This window comes from Panulirus ornatus, chromosome 50 (assembly GCF_036320965.1).
Source record: "Panulirus ornatus isolate Po-2019 chromosome 50, ASM3632096v1, whole genome shotgun sequence".
Classification (NCBI taxonomy): domain Eukaryota; kingdom Metazoa; phylum Arthropoda; class Malacostraca; order Decapoda; family Palinuridae; genus Panulirus; species Panulirus ornatus.
The window spans coordinates 25,776,975-25,795,422 of record NC_092273.1 but is presented as its reverse complement, the minus strand read 5'-3'; the positions used below and the strand labels follow the sequence as shown (position 1 = coordinate 25,795,422).

The following is an 18,448-nucleotide window of genomic DNA, read 5'->3' as shown; positions in this document are numbered from 1 at the left end:
CCACTCATTCTTCTCTCTTCTTACTCGTATACATAACTTACACCCTGATACAAACTTACTACTGCTTCTAGCAGCTTTCCTTCCACACCATATACTCTGAAGACCTTCCAGAAAGCATCTTTGTCAACCATATCATATGATTTTTCCAGATCCATCAATGTTGCATACAAATCCTTCTGTTTTTTAAAGTATTTCTCACATGTGCTCTTTAAGGCAAACACATGACCCACACATCCTCTACCACTTCCAAAACCACATTGTTCCTCCCAAGTCTGATGCTGTGTACAAGCTTTCACCCTTTTAGTCACTACTTTCCCATAACTTACCAGTCAATCTCAACAGTTAATCATTGCCAGTATGTATAAAGGATGAAAAATATTTGTCAAAAACTGAAAGTACCATATGTTTTACCCTCTAGTAAAATGCTTAAGATATATCCTTCTGACTACAGGTATGTGATTGGGTTTGATAGCGTGGATGACGAGAGCAAGCCCGAGACATCAGTCATGGACAAGGATACACCACCTCCACAGCTTTGGTCAGATACTGAAAATCCACCATATGCATACTACCTCTACTATATGTAAGTGAAGAATGGCAAGTGTCAGCCACTTGATCATATGCATACTACCTCTACTATATGTAAGTGAAGAATGACAAGTGCCAGCCACTTGATCATATGCATATTACCTCTCCTATATGTAAGTGAAGACTGACTAGTGTCAGCCACTTGATCACATGCATAATACCTCTACTATATGTAAGTGTAGAATGGCAGGTGTCAGCCATTTGATCATTTAAAAACATGGTTAACTGAGAGTGATTATTGTGTTCAGAGCTCTTTACTACTTCAACTGTTTGATATACTTTTTGAAATTTATCAGGTATGCCAACATTTGCACACTGAACCAGTTACGTTTAGAGCGTGGATTAAACACTTTTGTGTTGCGGCCTCACTGTGGTGAGGCTGGATCAATCCAGCACCTTGTGACTGGGTTTCTGCTCTCTGAAAACATTTCCCATGGCTTGCTTCTACGTAAGGCTCCAGTCCTGCAGTTCCTTTACTACCTAGCTCAGGTAAGTCTTAAGTCACCAGGTTTTGTATGTCAGCTTTCTTTTCACATTTTCTTATATACACATATGTCTATTCCTCTTTCATGTCTTTTCTGCATTCTTTTTGACTGACATGGTACGAGGAAAACATGCTCCAATCAAGACCAAAGTGTACCTTTACCATGCATCTTTCTTAAAGAGACACTTACTTATACAAATATAGAAATTCCTCCAGAATCCATCTTTGATAACATATCAATTTTGCAATATGATACAAGCCATGACAGGCCTGAATTGTTGTATTAGTAATATATTTCACCACTCATTATAATACAATGGTGAAAACAAATTCTGTTTCTGCATATAAAGGTTAATTCTCAAGGAGTGCTGCATCTTTATATCTTTGTATAGAGTTTTGATACCCATCTGTGATGTTACCAGATACCACCTTCATTAGGTTACTTCAAGAATGAGAATTCATCTTTGGTGAGGCTATATCATTAGGAGCACAGTCTCATTGAGGAAGTTCTGAAATCAATGGAGCCCACATTTTCCTGCTACTGGTAGTGCAGCCTTGTGCAGCAGAGGCCTCTGGATAGAGATCCTGGGTAGCACCAAAACTCTTCCTTAGAATGAGGTCATGGGGTTATTACAAATAAAACTAATAAGAAACTGCCCATCTGTCAGTCTTTTCAGGTTCATTACTTAATTGATTTATGCTTAAATTCAAGATGATACAATGCACTTCCTCTGTTTGTCACTCAGATAAATATAGATTGAAGTTTCATATATATATCTTTCTTTTCTTTTATGAATTGTGTTGCTGCTAAAACAGCAATAATTTCCCATGATTTTAAAGTTACAAGATAGCTGGTGGTACCATAGGAAGTTGTGCATTTCGAACCATAAGATTGAGGCCTCTATTCCCCAATCTTGATATCATAAAAACTGCATGTTGTTTCAGGTGAGAGCAGTTTGTCTGTAACCACTTTGTAGGAAATTCAGGTTTGTACATGTGATTGGAATGCAGAATGAATCTGTCTATCTACCTATATCTCTGATTCCCATTCCCTCCTTTGGGGACTTTTGAGGTGTAGCCATGGTAAAAAAGTCCTTACATTCCTCCCTAGCATACACCATTCCATGCATTCTTCCAGCATTTCTCTCCCTCCACCCTATTTGCCCATGTCACAGGTGGTCTTTCTCTCACACCAATCTCTGTAATTGTACCATCATACACTATCCATGAAAACTCCCAGTCTTGCATTCTTTCCACTTGACCAAACAACTTCAGAGTATTACATTTCTCCCATTCTACCACTCCACAATTCATTCCCTTTGCATTCCCTGCCATACCACATCTCTTATACACCCCTTCATTTTTTCTTCATTCCATCTAGTCACACCACATGTTCTTAAATAACTTATTTCCACAGCTTGGATTCTTGACCTCCATGACTCATTCCACGCCCATGTTATGGCTGCATAGGTCAGGGTTGGGAGGACTATGGTGTCCCTTAATCCTCTCTTCCATGCTTACACATCTACCCTTCATTATTCTATTGAGGGACCCAGTGACTCTTCTACCCTGAACTACCCTTCCATATCACCAAATTTACCTAAGACAGCTCCTAGATACTTAAATTCTCTCACTTCTTCCAGTCTTTCTCCCCCCATATCCAAAGCACAATTTAGTACACTTTCTTTGTGGTTTCACAAAATCTATAGCTCTGTTTCCTTTCAAACACCATTACTTTACTTTTACTTGCATTTACCGTCAGGTCAGGTTGGGTCATTTACTTGTCATATGAGGGAGGTCAGATCGAATCTCCTCCCCACCCCATCAGACAATGACGTCAGGAATGCAGGTTATGGGGGCTCATCACACCGAGGTCTAAAAATAGCTGGTCACCAATCCATACCACCAGTTTCCTATAGAAATCACTTGAAGAAATTAAATGGACATTACGTGGATATAAGATCTATCCAAAACAAAATAGCTGAATAGCATTGCTTGGTAAACAGTGAACACATTGATATCATTGGTTTAACAGAAACATTTTTGAACATGATAATCAGTTATCTGATTAGCAAGTACAATCTACCAGACTACTAATTATTTGTAAGGGGCAGAAATGGTCGAGAAAGTGGAACTGCACTATATGTAAAATCTTAGCTAAACCCCATCAAAATTCTGATTCCAACATCTGCTGCTGTTGAACACTTGTGTGTTAAGATTAGCACAGATCTTCCAAACCTTATATAACCGTTTTCTATAGATGCCTTAGTCAGCCAGCAGATATTGACACTGTCATATATGAGAGTTTACATAGTGCAGTACAGGATAAAGACTCGATCATTCTTAGGGATTTTAATCTTCCAGAAATTAACAGGCAAACTATCTCAGGTGTAGAAAATGAATCTGCTAGACTCATCAACTTCGCTGAAGACAATTTTCTCTACCAAAACATCACTGAGCCAATGAGGGAAGCTTTTTTTTTTTCTGTTGAAGGCTCCAGTCATGGACAAAAGTCCACTTTAAGGCTTGGCCTTAATTGAAATATAGAGAGAATTATTAATGGAAAAAGAAAAGATAAGGGAAAGTATTTAAGAATTTTTGAGAAAGTGAAAAACCTGTCTTTTGAAATGTGCTAGGTCATAGTTATTGGGAATGCCATGAGAGGGCAGAGAGTTCCAGAGCTTTGACATGTAAGGAAAGAAAGAGGTATCAAAGTGGCCCACCCTTGAGTTGCTGTTGGCCACATGATAATCATGTGATGCATCAGCTTGCCAAGTATTGTGTGGTCTAGCTAATGGTGTGGGCATACAAGCAGCCAGCTCTTGGGAGCAAAAACCAAAATAATACCTATAGAAGAGGGAAAGTGAGCCAATATTGCAGCGTAGGGCAAGGGGGTCAAGTTTGGAAGTTAGCCTGTGACATTTTATAAGTCGGATCGCTTTTGACTCAACTCTGTCAAGTAAGGAGGCAGAGCTAGAACCACCCCAAATGTGAGAGCAGTACTCCATACAAGGACAAATCAGTCCCTTGTATAAATGGAGCAAATATTTAGGAGAGAAGTTTTGACATCTAAACAGGACACCAGTTTTTTAGAATTAGACTTAGCTATTCCTGTAATGTGGGGTTTCCAAGAAAGAGTGGATGTTACAGTAATGCCAAGTATGTTCATTGAGTCAAGAGGTGGAATTACAGAGGTGTCAATGGAGAGACAAGGGTTGTAAGGAGTTTTCAATATAGAGATGGGAAGAAAGTGTGTCCTGAAGGCATTAAACTTAACAAGATTTTGTGTACCCCACTGAGATATCCTGTCCAAGTATGAGTTTACTGAGAAAGTTGTGTCAAGTTGAGATGCAGTTTGAGTGAGAGAAGAGGGTGCAGAATTGAAGGATGTGGATGAATGCAGTGTTGAGTCATCAGCATATGAGTGCATTGGATTATTTGTGGAGGAGAGGAAATCATTGAAAAAAAGGAGGAAAAGTGTAGGGGACAGGACAGAACCTTGAGGGACACCGCTGTTGATGGAGAAAAGGGGGAGGCTCATCCATCAACCACCACAGATAGATCAGTCAGAACAAAGTGAAGGAGGGAAGCCTAAAGAGGGGAGCTTAGAGATGAGACCCTGATGTCACACCCTGCCAAAAGCCTTGAATATGTCAAGGACAGCTACAGTCCCCCCCACCCCCCCAATATTTCAGGGATGATGACTAGACTTTGATAAGATAGGAAAGAATATCACCAGTGGAACTTGCATTAAGGAAGCCATACTGATGATCAGACTGTGATTTTCAAGTTGTTTAAGTATGTGGGAGTTGAGGAAGAATTCAAAAACTTTGGAAATGGTAGATGTCAAAGCAGTAAGCCAATAATTAGAGGGGTCAGAACAGTCACCTGTCTTAGGGATGGGATGTATCAATGCATGCTTCCAAGGAGAAGGAAAAGTTTTGGTTTTTAAATGGAAATGGAACAGATGAGCAAGCACAGGGGCAGACTCAGTACACAGGGATATATGCCATTAGGACCACAAGCCTTGCTTGTGTCCAGAGGAGCAACAGGGGGTGAAGGAATGTTAGAGTCATCCAAGGTGGAGAAATGGGAACCAAAAAGAGTTGCTTTGTTTATGGGAGAAACAGCTATAGTACCCTCAAAGTGGAAAAGTGAAGGGAAAGTAGAGTGACAGGTTGTTAGAGATGCCCTTAGCTAAAGACCAGGGAGACCTATCAATGGGTGGCAAGGAGAGGATATAGCACTTCATTTGAATAAAGGAACATTTTGCCTCACAGATGGGGAACAAATTGAAACAAGTTTTTTGGTGCCTCAGATTTTAGACATGATTCTAGGTATATTCACACCACTGAATAAGAATATGACCTTCATTTCCTTCTAGTAGCTCTAGTTTTTGAGATTATGCACTACAATAAATGTACCTCTCATAAGTATAGATGAGCAACAAATATGGATCAATCCTAGTTGGTCACTCAACTAAGATGACTGAACAGCAGGAAACAATCACCCTGGTCTTACAGAAGATATCATACCACGATCACCAATGGCTAATCTGTGTGGATCTTTAGATGGTGACTTTTCTTCTGGGTCAGTAGATTGGATACACCAAGTATCCCTGCTTTATCTGCCTCTGGGATAGTAGAGCTAAGGATGAGAAATGGGTGAGAAAACAATGGCCTCTGAGAGAAAACATGGTGGTTGGAGAAAAGAATGTGATTGTAGAACCCTTGGTTGACAGAGATAAGATCATTTTACCACCACTGCACATCATACTAGGTTTAATGAAACAGTTTGTGAAGGTTTTGAACAAAGAAGGGGACTGCTTTGACTACATATGCAGAAAATTTCCTGCACTGAGCATGGAGAAGCTGAAGGCAGGTATTTTTGATGTGCTGCAAATCAGGGAACTCATGAAAGACCCACATTTCCAAGATTCAATGAACAATGCTGAGGCAAATGCATGGTCTTCATTCGCTCTGGTTGTAAGGAATTTTATTAGGAACCATAAAGCAGATAACTGCTCTGAACTAGTGGAGAACATGCTCTCTTTTTTTCATCAACTTGGCTGTTAAATGAGCATTAAAGTCCATTACCTCCACAGGCACTTAGATCATTTCCTGGACATCCTTGGTGTCCTAAGTGAGAAACTGGGTGAATGATTCTACTAGGATTTAAGAACCATGAAGGAAAGATACTGGGGATACTGTGATACCCATATGATGGTGGATTACTGATGGACCATTCAACATGATTGTCCTGGGGCAGCTCACCACAGGAAGTCTTTGAAATGCTGCTTTCTTGAGATGTCGGAGTAAATGAACATTGTTTTAGTGATAACTTTCTTTGCCTGTTTCACATTATCTGATTCTGTGGATGTAATTTAATCATGAATAAACAAATTCTACTTTTTTTTTTTTTTTTTTTTTTTTGCTTTGTCTGTCGCTGTCTCCCGCGTTTGCGAGGTAGCGCAAGGAAACAGACGAAAGAAATGGCCCAACCCACCCCCATACACCTGTATATACATACGTCCACACACGCAAAATATACATACCTTCACAGCTTTCCATGGTTTACCCCAGACGCTTCACATGCCCCGATTTAATCCACTGACAGCACGTCAGCCCCGGTATACCACATCGCTCCAATTCACTCTATTCCTTGCCCTCCTTTCACCCTCCTGCATGTTCAGGCCCCGATCACACAAAATCTTTTTCACTCCATCTTTCCACCTCCAATTTGGTCTCCCTCTTCTCCTCGTTCCCTCCACCTCCGACACATATATCCTCTTGGTCAATCTTTCCTCACTCATTCTCTCCATGTGCCCAAACCATTTCAAAACACCCTCTTCTGCTCTCTCAACCACGCTCTTTTTATTTCCACACATCTCTCTTACCCTTACATTACTTACTCGATCAAACCACCTCACACCACACATTGTCCTCAAACATCTCATTTCCAGCACATCCATCCTCCTGCGCACAACTCTATCCATAGCCCACGCCTCGCAACCATACAACATTGTTGGAACCACTATTCCTTCAAACATACTCATTTTTGCTTTCCGAGATAATGTTCTCGACTTCCACACATTCTTCAAGGCTCCCAGAATTTTCGCCCCCTCCCCCACCCTATGATCCACTTCCGCTTCCATGGTTCCATCCGCTGCCAGATCCACTCCCAGATATCTAAAACACTTCACTTCCTCCAGTTTTTCTCCATTCAAACTCACCTCCCAATTGACTTGATCCTCAACCCTACTGTACCTAATAACCTTGCTCTTATTCACATTTACTCTTAACTTTCTTCTTTCACACACTTTACCAAACTCAGTCACCAGCTTCTGCAGTTTCTCACATGAATCAGCCACCAGCGCTGTATCATCAGCGAACAACAACTGACTCACTTCCCAAGCTCTCTCATCCCCAACAGACTTCATACTTGCCCCTCTTTCCAAAACTCATGCATTCACCTCCCTAACAACCCCATCCATAAACAAATTAAACAACCATGGAGACATCACACACCCCTGCCGCAAACCTACATTCACTGAGAACCAATCACTTTCCTCTCTTCCTACACGTACACATGCCTTACATCCTCGATAAAAACTTTTCACTGCTTCTAACAACTTGCCTCCCACACCATATATTCTTAATACCTTCCACAGAGCATCTCTATCAACTCTATCATATGCCTTCTCCAGATCCATAAATGCTACATACAAATCCATTTGCTTTTCTAAGTATTTCTCACATACATTCTTCAAAGCAAACACCTGATCCACACATCCTCTACCACTTCTGAAACCACACTGCTCTTCCCCAATCTGATGCTCTGTACATGCTTTCACCCTCTCAATCAATACCCTCCCATATAATTTACTAGGAATACTCAACAAACTTATACCTCTGTAATTTGAGCACTCACTCTTATCCCCTTTGCCTTTGTACAATGGCACTATGCACACATTCCGCCAATCCTCAGGCACCTCACCATGAGTCATACATACAATTAAATAACCTTACCAACCAGTCAACAATACAGTCACCCCCTTTTTTAATAAATTCCACTGCAATACCATCCAAACCTGCTGCCTTGCCGGCTTTCATCTTCCGCAAAGCTTTTACTACCTCTTCTCTGTTTACCAAATAATTTTCCCTAACCCTCTCACTTTGCACACCACCTCGACCAAAACACCCTATATCTGCCACTCTCTCATCAAACACATTCAACAAACCTTCAAAATACTCACTCCATCTCCTTCTCACATCACCACTACTTCTTATCACCTCCCCATTTGCGCCTTTCACTGAAGTTCCCATTTGCTCCCTTGTCTTACGCACTTTATTTACCTCCTTCCAGAACATCTTTTTATTCTCCCTAAAATTTAATGATACTCTCTCACCCCAACTCTCATTTGCCCTTTTTTTCACCTCTTGCACCTTTCTCTTGACCTCCTGTCTCTTTCTTTTATACGTCTCCCACTCAACTGCATTTTTTCCCTGCAAAAATCATCCAAATGCCTCTCTCTTCTCTTTCACTAATACTCTTACTTCTTCATCCCACCACTCACTATCCTTTCTAATCAACCCACCTTCCACTCTTCTCATGCCACAAGCATCTTTTGCGCAATCCATCACTGATTCCCTAAATACATCCCATTCCTCCCCCACTCCCCTTACTTCCATTGTTCTCACCTTTTTCCATTCTGTACTCAGTCTCTCCTGGTACTTCCTCACACAGGTCTCCTTTTCAAGCTCACTTACTCTCACCACCCTCTTCACCCCAACATTCACTCTTTTTTTCTGAAAACCCATACAAATCTTCACCTTAGCCTCCACAAGATAATGATCAGACATCCCTCCAGTTGCACCTCTCAGCACATTAACATCCAAAAGTCTCTCTTTCGCGCGCCTGTCAATTAACACGTAATCCAATAACGCTCTCTGGCCATCTCTCCTACTTACATAAGTATACTTATGTATATCTCGCTTTTTAAACCAGGTATTCCCAATCATCAGTCCTTTTTCAGCACATAAATCTACAAGCTCTTCACCATTTCCATTTACAACACTGAACACCCCATGTATACCAATTATTCCCTCAACTGCCACATTACTCACCTTTGCATTCAAATCACCCATCACTATAACCCGGTCTCGTGCATCAAAACCACTAACACACTCATTCAGCTGCTCCCAAAACACTTGCCTCTCATGATCTCTCTTCTCATGCCCAGGTGCATATGCACCAATAATCACCCATCTCTCTCCATCAACTTTCAGTTTTACCCATATTAATCGAGAATTTACTTTCTTACATTCTATCACGTACTCCCACAACTCCTGTTTCAGGAGTACTGCTACTCCTTCCCTTGCTCTTGTCCTCTCACTAACCCCTGACTTTACTCCCAAGACATTCCCAAACCACTCTTCCCCTTCACCCTTGAGCTTCGTTTCACTCAGAGCCAAAACATCCAGGTTCCTTTCCTCAAACATACTACCTATCTCTCCTTTTTTCACATCTTGGTTACAGCCATTTTTTTTATATCAAAAAGGCAACAATAATGATTTGTAGTGATCAATCCTTGTGCCCGATCAGTGGTGTGCATAGCAATTAGGGGTATGTCATATCTTGATAACCAGATCTGATAGAGAAAAACTAATGGCATATTTAGAATCAGCGACCAAAATTTACCTAAAAATATGTCTAGTATCTCGGGCACTTGTGTTCCCAGTATGTGCTTGCAGCGATTACAGGCAGTGATAAAAGCTGAAAGGAAGCCAGAGGAAGGAGAGTTTTTTCCAAGCCCAACATGCTTGATCCCTTTCCTGAATAGCCTCAGAACAGGAATCGTTGAACCTTGGATTGGATAAAGAAGTCGCTTCTGAGGAAAAGGGAATGAATGCTTCCATTCCTGCAAGAGCAGGTGGGAGAAAATTTGCTCTAAATCATTGAAAATGTAGAACACAGGGGTTGTGAACCCTCCACCATCCTTATAGGAGGAATTCTACCATTCCCTACGGTCAGCATTGAAATCCCCGAGGTAGAGGATCTCGGCTTGCAGGTAAGAGAATGTCACAGTCTCATGGCAGGAGTTTAATCGAAGAAGGATATAAAATTTGTAGAATTAGGGGAGCAATGGGTGAAACGGAGGAAATGTGTGGAAGTGGGGAGACAGACTTTGAGCTACATAACATCAAAGTTTGGTGATTCAAGGTCCTTAAAGCATGCAACAGGTGTGTTGATGTTGGAATAAGCACAAACACCACCTTTGAACTGGAATCTTGAGTTATGAAAAAGGGACTAGTGAGAACATCACCAGACAACTGTGTCTTGGACAGAAGTAAGATATTAGGAGAGGTACTAGACAGATGGTATTCAACTGAGGATAGGTTACTAGAGTCTACAGATTTTGGTATAATGAATAGAAAAAGAGGAAGGTCTGCCAGAGAGGTGAAGGTCGTGGGAGGGGCTAGGACTACTACTACTGCCAGAACCCTCCCTTGCATTGTCAGTCGAGTCAGGCAGAAACCTGGGAATTCTTAACACCCCATGATGCTGGGGACTAGGGGCCATAAATTTGATGGACTCTGTCATGGTGGTACTTATACATGTTTGAGTGGACAGGAACTGGCAAAAGTGCTTATGGAAAAAAATGTAATGATAATAAGCAAGGTTTGAATAGGTGTATGGTGTTTGTAAGAAGAAGATGGTAGGACTAATCTGGTAGTCCCATTTTGATGAGACAAAGTAAGACCAGCAATCCTGACATGGAGAGTGTAAGATGGTTCTGTACACCACTTTTGCATCTCAGGAGTTCTTAGTAGATAATACCTGTTTTGGAGAACATCGAGGCACTCTTGACCATAATATGGTTAGGTTTAATGTTAAAAGAAATTAATTCCCTAAAACCAATGTTATTACCCCTAACTTTAAAAAAGTGGATTTTAATGGGCTACTTAATGCATTAAAGAGTCTTACTTTTGTTGGTTCATGTCCAAAGGATTTATAAGCCAGTTTTAATTGTCAGTTTATGCACAATCAAGTCATTTCATTCCCTTACATGACAGAAACAGTAAAACCAACAAGCCTGAATGGTACTTCCAAGATACTGCAAGAGCTATATGGTGCCAAAAAAACTCTGTAAGCTTAAGAAATCAGTCCATGCCTCATATATTGCATTGCAATATAACACAATCAGAAAGCAAGTGAAAGGCCTTATCAAAGAAGCCAAGAGAGAGAAGGAAGTAAGTATTGCAAGAGATAGTAACAGAGATCCTAAAAGATTTTATAGATATATTGATAATAAGAAACATTTAAGGAGTGGAATAGGACTCTTAGTAAACGAGGATGGGGAACCCATTGTGGACAATAAAAGCTTAGCAACAACTCTGAACAAGATTTTTTTTAGTTCTGCTTTTATGCTAGAAAGCAACAACACGAATTTTGAGACAGTGATGAATAACACTTACCCGATGCAAGAATTTACCATCTCAATTAGAGAACTACAAACACAGATAGATAGATTGAAGACTAATAAAAGCCCAGGTCCTGATTTTTTCTATCAACAAGTTTAATTAATTAAAAACATCAAACATGAAATTGCCGGACTGTTAACGCATATTTTCAAAAAATCTCTTCAGGTTGGAATAGTCCTACAGGACTGGAGACTGGCAGATGTCACTCCTATATACAAAAAAGAAAGCCAGGAATTGCCTGGTAATAAACATCATATTAGCCTTACATCTGCAAACTCCTGGAGCCAATCATTAGATATGAAATTGTAGCCTATCTGGAACAACACAACCAGATCAATAACGCATAGCATGGTTTTAGAAGGTGCAGATCATGCCATACAAACCTCCTTGAATTTTATTATGCATTATTCAGTACCCATGACAAGATGAAAGCAAGAGATATAATATTTCTGGATGTTGAGAAAGCATTTGACAAAGTCCCCAACATTAATGCACAAAGTTTAGGCCTTGGGGATTACTGGTTGCATAGGAAATTGGATAGAAGCCTGGTTACATGATAGGAAGCAGAGAGCTGTAATGAACGGGGAATCATCATTGTGGTCACTTGTTACAAGAGGTCCCCCAGGGATCTGTACTTGGGCATATACTTTTCATCCTTTTTGTTAATGATATTGATGTTGAGCTAAATAACTGTGTCTAAAGTTGCAGATGACACAAAGATCGGCAATGCTTATTAATTGAAGATAGGCTGAGATTACAAGAGGATCTAAATGAATTTGCAGAATGGTCTAGTAAATGGAAAAATGCCATTTAACATCAATAAATGTCAGCTGTTACAAATAGGAAACCTGAAAAAAAAATTGATCATGAACTGAAGACCACAAGATAAAGGACACTTGTAGGGTGAGAGATCTAGGGGTCACTTTCTCCAATAACCTCATAGTCTCCCAGCATTGCAATAAAGCTGCCAGGAAAGCAAATAGGATGTTAGAATATATTATTAGAAACTTTATGTAAAAGAGCAAGGACATGATATTGCCATTGTACCTAAGTCTAGTCAGACCACACATTGAATATGCAGTGTAGTTATGAGCCCTTCACTTAAACAAGGATATTCTAAATTAGAAGTAATGCAGTGAGGAGCATCTAAATTGATCTTTTTCTTTCATAACAAACCATATGAGGAGATACTGCACCTCTGAGCAAATTAATAGAATGTTTCAAAATATTTAGAAGATTATTGTAACATTCTTCAACACCAGTTAGATTATAGGCATGGTAAGTCAAGAGGCTAGAGCTCAAGTTTATCCTTAGTGTTGTCTTCATAACAAAAAGTTAAGAGATGCATGTCATTGGTAATTAGATGTATGGCATTCATATTCTACTTTATGGCTTTCCTGTAAAAATTTCCTTCAGGCTTATTAATCCTGCAAGAAAGACTTTGCTTTGCTCTTCTTTGCTTCTTTCATTTATTTTTCTTTTAAGGCCAGACCACCTCGCTTGGACCTTGGGTCTGTGTGGTCTGTGCATCTATGTAACAACTCTTTTTTGCACCTGTAGATTTTCCAGTGGTTAGTACTTTTCACTAGCCCTGCCTTTTGTCAAGATGTTAGGAGTAATAGATGGAAGTATTAGGTAGGAACATTAAACAGGAGCATTAGGTAGAACTGGTAGGTTGGAACATTAGATAAAAGTAGTAGGAAAATTAGGTAGAAGCCTCTGGAAACTGTGCTAGAGTTGCCCTCTGCCAGTAGCCTGTTAAAGGTGATTGAGGCACTATAGGCTAAGCAGCAGCACTGGATTTTGCCATTTCTGGAAACTTTTGTTGTGGATGCTCCCTTGATGGAGTTCCAGAGGAAATGACATCAGAGATACAGATAAAGAGACAGCATTATGTTTGAGTGAAATGGGATGATTGCAGAGCAATGCTTAACCATGGTGGAATGGAATGGAATTTATTACAGGTTTTGTATGCAGATGGTGCTGTGGTGTTAGTTAAATCAGACAAGGGTTGGATAGAATGTTAGGTAACTTTGATGATGTGTGAAGAAGGATGCTGAAACAAAATGTATATAAAACTAATATTCTAGTGTCAGAAAGAGAGGGTTTGTCACTGAAGCATGAGTTTGAATGAAGAAGTGGAAGTTGTGGATGTTTAAGTGTTTTTGAGATGTTGAGTACGGGTTTTCATTACATGCTGAAAGTCAGAGGTGAGTCATGTTAGCAGGAAAATTTGGAGCTGCACTGAAAGGTCTGGTAAATGGAAAGGGTATTTATACATAGGATGATGTGAGATATTTGATGCATAGACATAACTCAAATTTTTTAAAGGGTCAGGACAGGTGAAAATTCAGAGCAATGTAAGCAAATAGCATATGTGCTGAAGTTGGCATTAGGAGAATAGATGAAGACAAGATGTAGGAAAAATATGGTCAGGATATCTTTAGAAAGTTTTGTATTTGGAATGGTTAATGATAAGATGGTCAAGTAGATGTAAGATGTCATAGGAGATGGGTAGATGTTATGAGAGACTAGATTAGTGCCAAAGAAATGATTTTGCGATGGGTTGCAATGAAACCATTTCCTGTGTGATATCAGGGTTAGGAATAATGATATTTGTGTTGCCTTATCAGCTCAATATATAAGATGAAAAAGTTAGAAGTGCTTATAGTTGCATGGAAGTTCACATTTCACATCTGTACACTGGACATAGGTTAAGGATGTGTGAGTGATCTGTCACTATCTGTTACCTGATTACCTCAGCATAAAAGGAAATGGAGTTAAGAGAGTTAAAGGTAATAGTTGTTTATATGGAAGCTTTCTTTTGTATTATAGTGTAATAAGATTAATAATATCATTACTTAATTATAACAGATTGGTATAGCGATGTCACCACTCTCAAACAACTCCTTATTCCTGAACTATCATCGCAACCCCCTGCCAGAGTACTTGGCACGAGGGCTCTTGATATCTTTATCCAGTGATGACCCACTTCAGTTCCATTTTACTAAAGAACCCCTGATGGAAGAGTACTCTATTGCAACTCAAGTGTGGAAGCTTTCACCAACGGACATGTGTGAACTGGCAAGAAATTCTGTTCTCATGAGTGGTTTTGAGCACGAGGTAAGAACTGTACATTGATTAATCTTTACTTAATTCTCAATTTGACTGAGGTTTCTAATAGATAACTCATAGTGGGTTAATTAGTAAAATACTACTCCAGATGTATATTACTGTGTTGTGATATATTATTTTCTCTCTTTTCTGATAAGAAGTAACTCAATTTAATTCTCTAGGTAACATTTAGTAGAAAATGAAGTTGTATATAAGAAAGGGAATTGTAGGTATTCAGTTCAACAATTTTGTCTATTTTACCTTAAGTTATGATGACCTCTTTGTTCTTCACTTATAATTCAGGATATAAAGGATAAGTTGCGATGACACACCCCTGCTGCAGACTGACATTCACTGGAACCAATCACTCTTCTCTCTTACTACTCGTACACATGCCTTACATCCTTGGTAAAAACTTTCCACTGCTTCTAGCAGCTTACCTCCCATGCCATATACTCTTAAAACCTTCCACAAAGCATCTCTGTCAACCCTATCGTATGTCTTCTCCAGATCCATAAATGCTACATACAAATCCATCTGTTTTTCTAAGTATTTCTCATGGACATTCTTCAACAATGTTTTCCAAGATGATGAAAGTAATTTCTATAGGCAGAAATTTGGTCTTGCCATGGGAAATTTACTTAGTCCTATTCTAAGTTACTTATTTATGGAGTGCTCTGAAACTGAAATTCTAGCTTCAATCAATAATTATCCAAAAGTCTGGTTTAGATGCATTGATGATGTATGGTCCTTATGGCAATCTTCCCAAAATTGTGATGTTTTCTTTAATGAATTGAATAACATCCACCTCACCATGAAATTCAAAAATGAATGGGAAAAAGAAGGCTAACTGCCCTTTCTTAAGATGTTGATAACTAGAGAATGTGATCTTTTGCCCTTTAAGATCTACAGGAAGCCTACCAACTCTGAGAGCTATATTCATTGTTTTTCAGTACATGATTCTTCAGTAAAAATGTCTGTAGTTATGTCCATGTTTAAATTTTAAGAGCTCTACAGATATGTGATCCCATAAACCTGGTTGATGAATGTGGTCATATAAGATGTATCTTTAGGCAGTTATGTTATCCTAAGTGGTTTGTAAACAAGGCTTGCTGGAAAGCTAGGAAGACCTTTTATGCATCTTGCAACAAAAATGTGACAAATGATTAAAGGTTTAAATGTTTTGTGTTGCCCTATTCTCCCAACTTAGCTAATGTACAATAGGTACAAAAAAACAGTGCTTTTAATGTTGCCTTTCAGTACAATAACATTATCAGTAACCACTATAGTGTGGAAGACCATTTATGATTTTCCCTGTGGGAACTCTATCCTTACTTTTGTGGGTTGCCTCTTCCCATTCTCATTTAAACTGAAAGGCACACCAAATAAGTATGTAGAGATGCCTCATGTCACAAGCCTTATAAGTATGTAGAGATACTTCATATCACAAGCAACTATACCTAGCAATGGTAAATAATCCTAGAGTGTCACTTACCTGTGTAACACAATGGGGAAATATGTCTCACCCTGTTGGGACCCTAGCCAAACTTTATGATTATTTTTGTCTTTTGTTATTCAAATTGGAAGGCATTCTTTACCATTATTTAGATGCCCTATGTCAAGCAACAGCAATTAGCAGTGGAAAAGAATCCTAGAGTATTATTTACCCATATACCACAATGGGTGATTATATGACCTTGGCATGTGTACCAAATTTAGACGTCACTGCAACGAATAAGGGTTTTACCTTTTTTTTTCATTTTTCTAAATATTTTCTGTTAATTGACAAGTCTGAAATGTTTTTGGCCTGGGGGCATCTAGATTCTAAGGGCTAGTTCCTCTAAGAGTTAATGTGGTATGAAAAGATTGGATGCACAAAGAGGAGAAAGAGGATATAAGAAATATATGGTATATATAGTGAAGAATGGAGTAGTTTAAGCCTAATAAGAATGAATTTTTGTGGCATTAATGCAGAGGATTGAGGATTAGCTTAAACAGAAATAGTAAGTGCATAGGTGAGACATGCTTGCATGATTTACTGATTGTGTAGTATAGAGGAAACCTGGCTGAGGCCATGATGCTCTATTAGAAAGAAGTTATTGGAAATAGATACATATATACAGAAGTTCATGTAGAGTTCATCATTATATTTATAAGGACCAACATTCATCCATTTTGGTACTAGCTTTGTATCAGAACCAAGTTTTATTGTTTCAGATAAAACAGTATTGGATTGGACCTAACTACACACGTGAAGGTGTGGCTGGAAATGACATCAAGCGGACCAATGTTCCTAACATACGTGTTGCTTACCGGTACGTAATTTGAATTTTGACTGTATGAAACCAACCTTTATAAGACATGAAAAATCATCTTCCTGTATATGATATATGAAACATTGGGAGTAATTATATGTGGGCTCACTAAAGCATACATTAAACTGTATTTTATCATTCATACATCTGGCAACATTTTGTCATTGTGATGGTTAGGTTTTAGTATATTGAGTAAGAAAGTGAAATTTGATGAAGCATCTCCTAAGAAGTAAGGATAAAGACGTGAAATCCCAAGACACTTGTTACGGATGGCTAGAGGTCTTCAGGTTATGTAGATAATACCAGAGGCATTCACAATACGTAACAGTTAGACTTATCCAGGATTGCTACTGGTGTTACCCAGAAACAATCAGGAACTAAGTTCACCGAGGACAAATAATTTTTTTCTTTTGTTGTGAATGACATGGCATGGGCAAAAGATACACCAATCAAGATCATCTCAGGTAAAAGAAAAAGTAAGAGAAATAGAAAGTGATCAGGGCTTTGCAGGTGTTTATAGGGCTGAAGCTTAGAATAAGATAGGTTATATGAATAGGGGTAAAAGAAAAAAAAAGAAATGAAGAGAATACTATAGCTAAACTGTTTGAGTGAAGTAGGAGGCATCCTAACAGTCAATCCTTGAGTGGCTGGTTTCCCCAAAAAACTGTAGAAAGCAGCAGCCAGATGGATGCCACAGATAAAAATCTTGGGGATGGGGTGATAGGGCCTGAAAGGGGGTATGTAATTAATGATGTAGTGCTGGCTCATTGTGTTGACAGATTATCCCCCCCAAACCCAGATGATAGTACCTCCCTGGTCAGTGGTTGGTTGCCACCATCCACTACTGCTACAGAATAGCAACAATTTGTTCCACCTACTACCAACTAACAGGCTTATTCAGGACAACTGTTGGAGATAAAAGAAACATTGAGGAAACAAGTTCACAATGAACACAAGATAGGCAACAACCAGGCTTATTTAGGACAGCTGCTGGAGATAACCAGAAATAGTCAGGATCCAAGTTCACTTTAGACACATGATAGCCAACAACCAGGAGCACTCAGAGTACAGCAAACAACTGTGAATGCTCATGAAACAAAAGTGAACAACTTGCAACAGTACAAACAACAAGTAAGCATACTTATAGTTTGGGCATTCTGCCTTTTTGCTCCTGCGAACAAGTAGTGGTGAAGTGAGAGGGAGATGGAGTGAGTATTTTGAAAGTTTGTTAAATGTGTTTGATGAGAGAGTGGCAAATATAGGGTGTTTTGTTCGAGGTGGTGTGCGAAGTGAGAGGGTCAGGGAGAATGATTTGGTAAACAGAGAAGAGGTAGTAAGAGCTTTGCAGAAGATGAAAGCTGGCAAGGCAGCAGGTTTGGATGGTATTGCTGTGGAATTTATTTAAAAAGGGGGGTGACTGCGTTGCTGACTGGTTGGTGAGGTTATTCAATGTATGTATGGTT

At 39.3% G+C, this 18,448-nt stretch overlaps 2 protein-coding genes across 2 annotated transcripts in view; both read left to right on the top strand.

Moving 5' to 3' along the window:
• The window catches only part of SLO2 (slowpoke 2), a 1,142,188-nt gene that overhangs the window by 760,846 nt on the left and 362,894 nt on the right, over positions 1-18,448 (top strand).
• The window catches only part of LOC139764684 (AMP deaminase 2-like), a 56,347-nt gene continuing 38,306 nt past the window's right edge, over positions 408-18,448 (top strand). The window contains exons 1-4 of the mRNA XM_071691566.1: positions 408-583; positions 885-1,077; positions 14,431-14,679; positions 16,888-16,985. Of these exons, the coding sequence (XP_071547667.1) occupies positions 423-583; positions 885-1,077; positions 14,431-14,679; positions 16,888-16,985 (701 nt within the window). The 5' untranslated portion in view covers positions 408-422. The remainder of the gene's footprint in view (positions 584-884; positions 1,078-14,430; positions 14,680-16,887; positions 16,986-18,448) is intronic.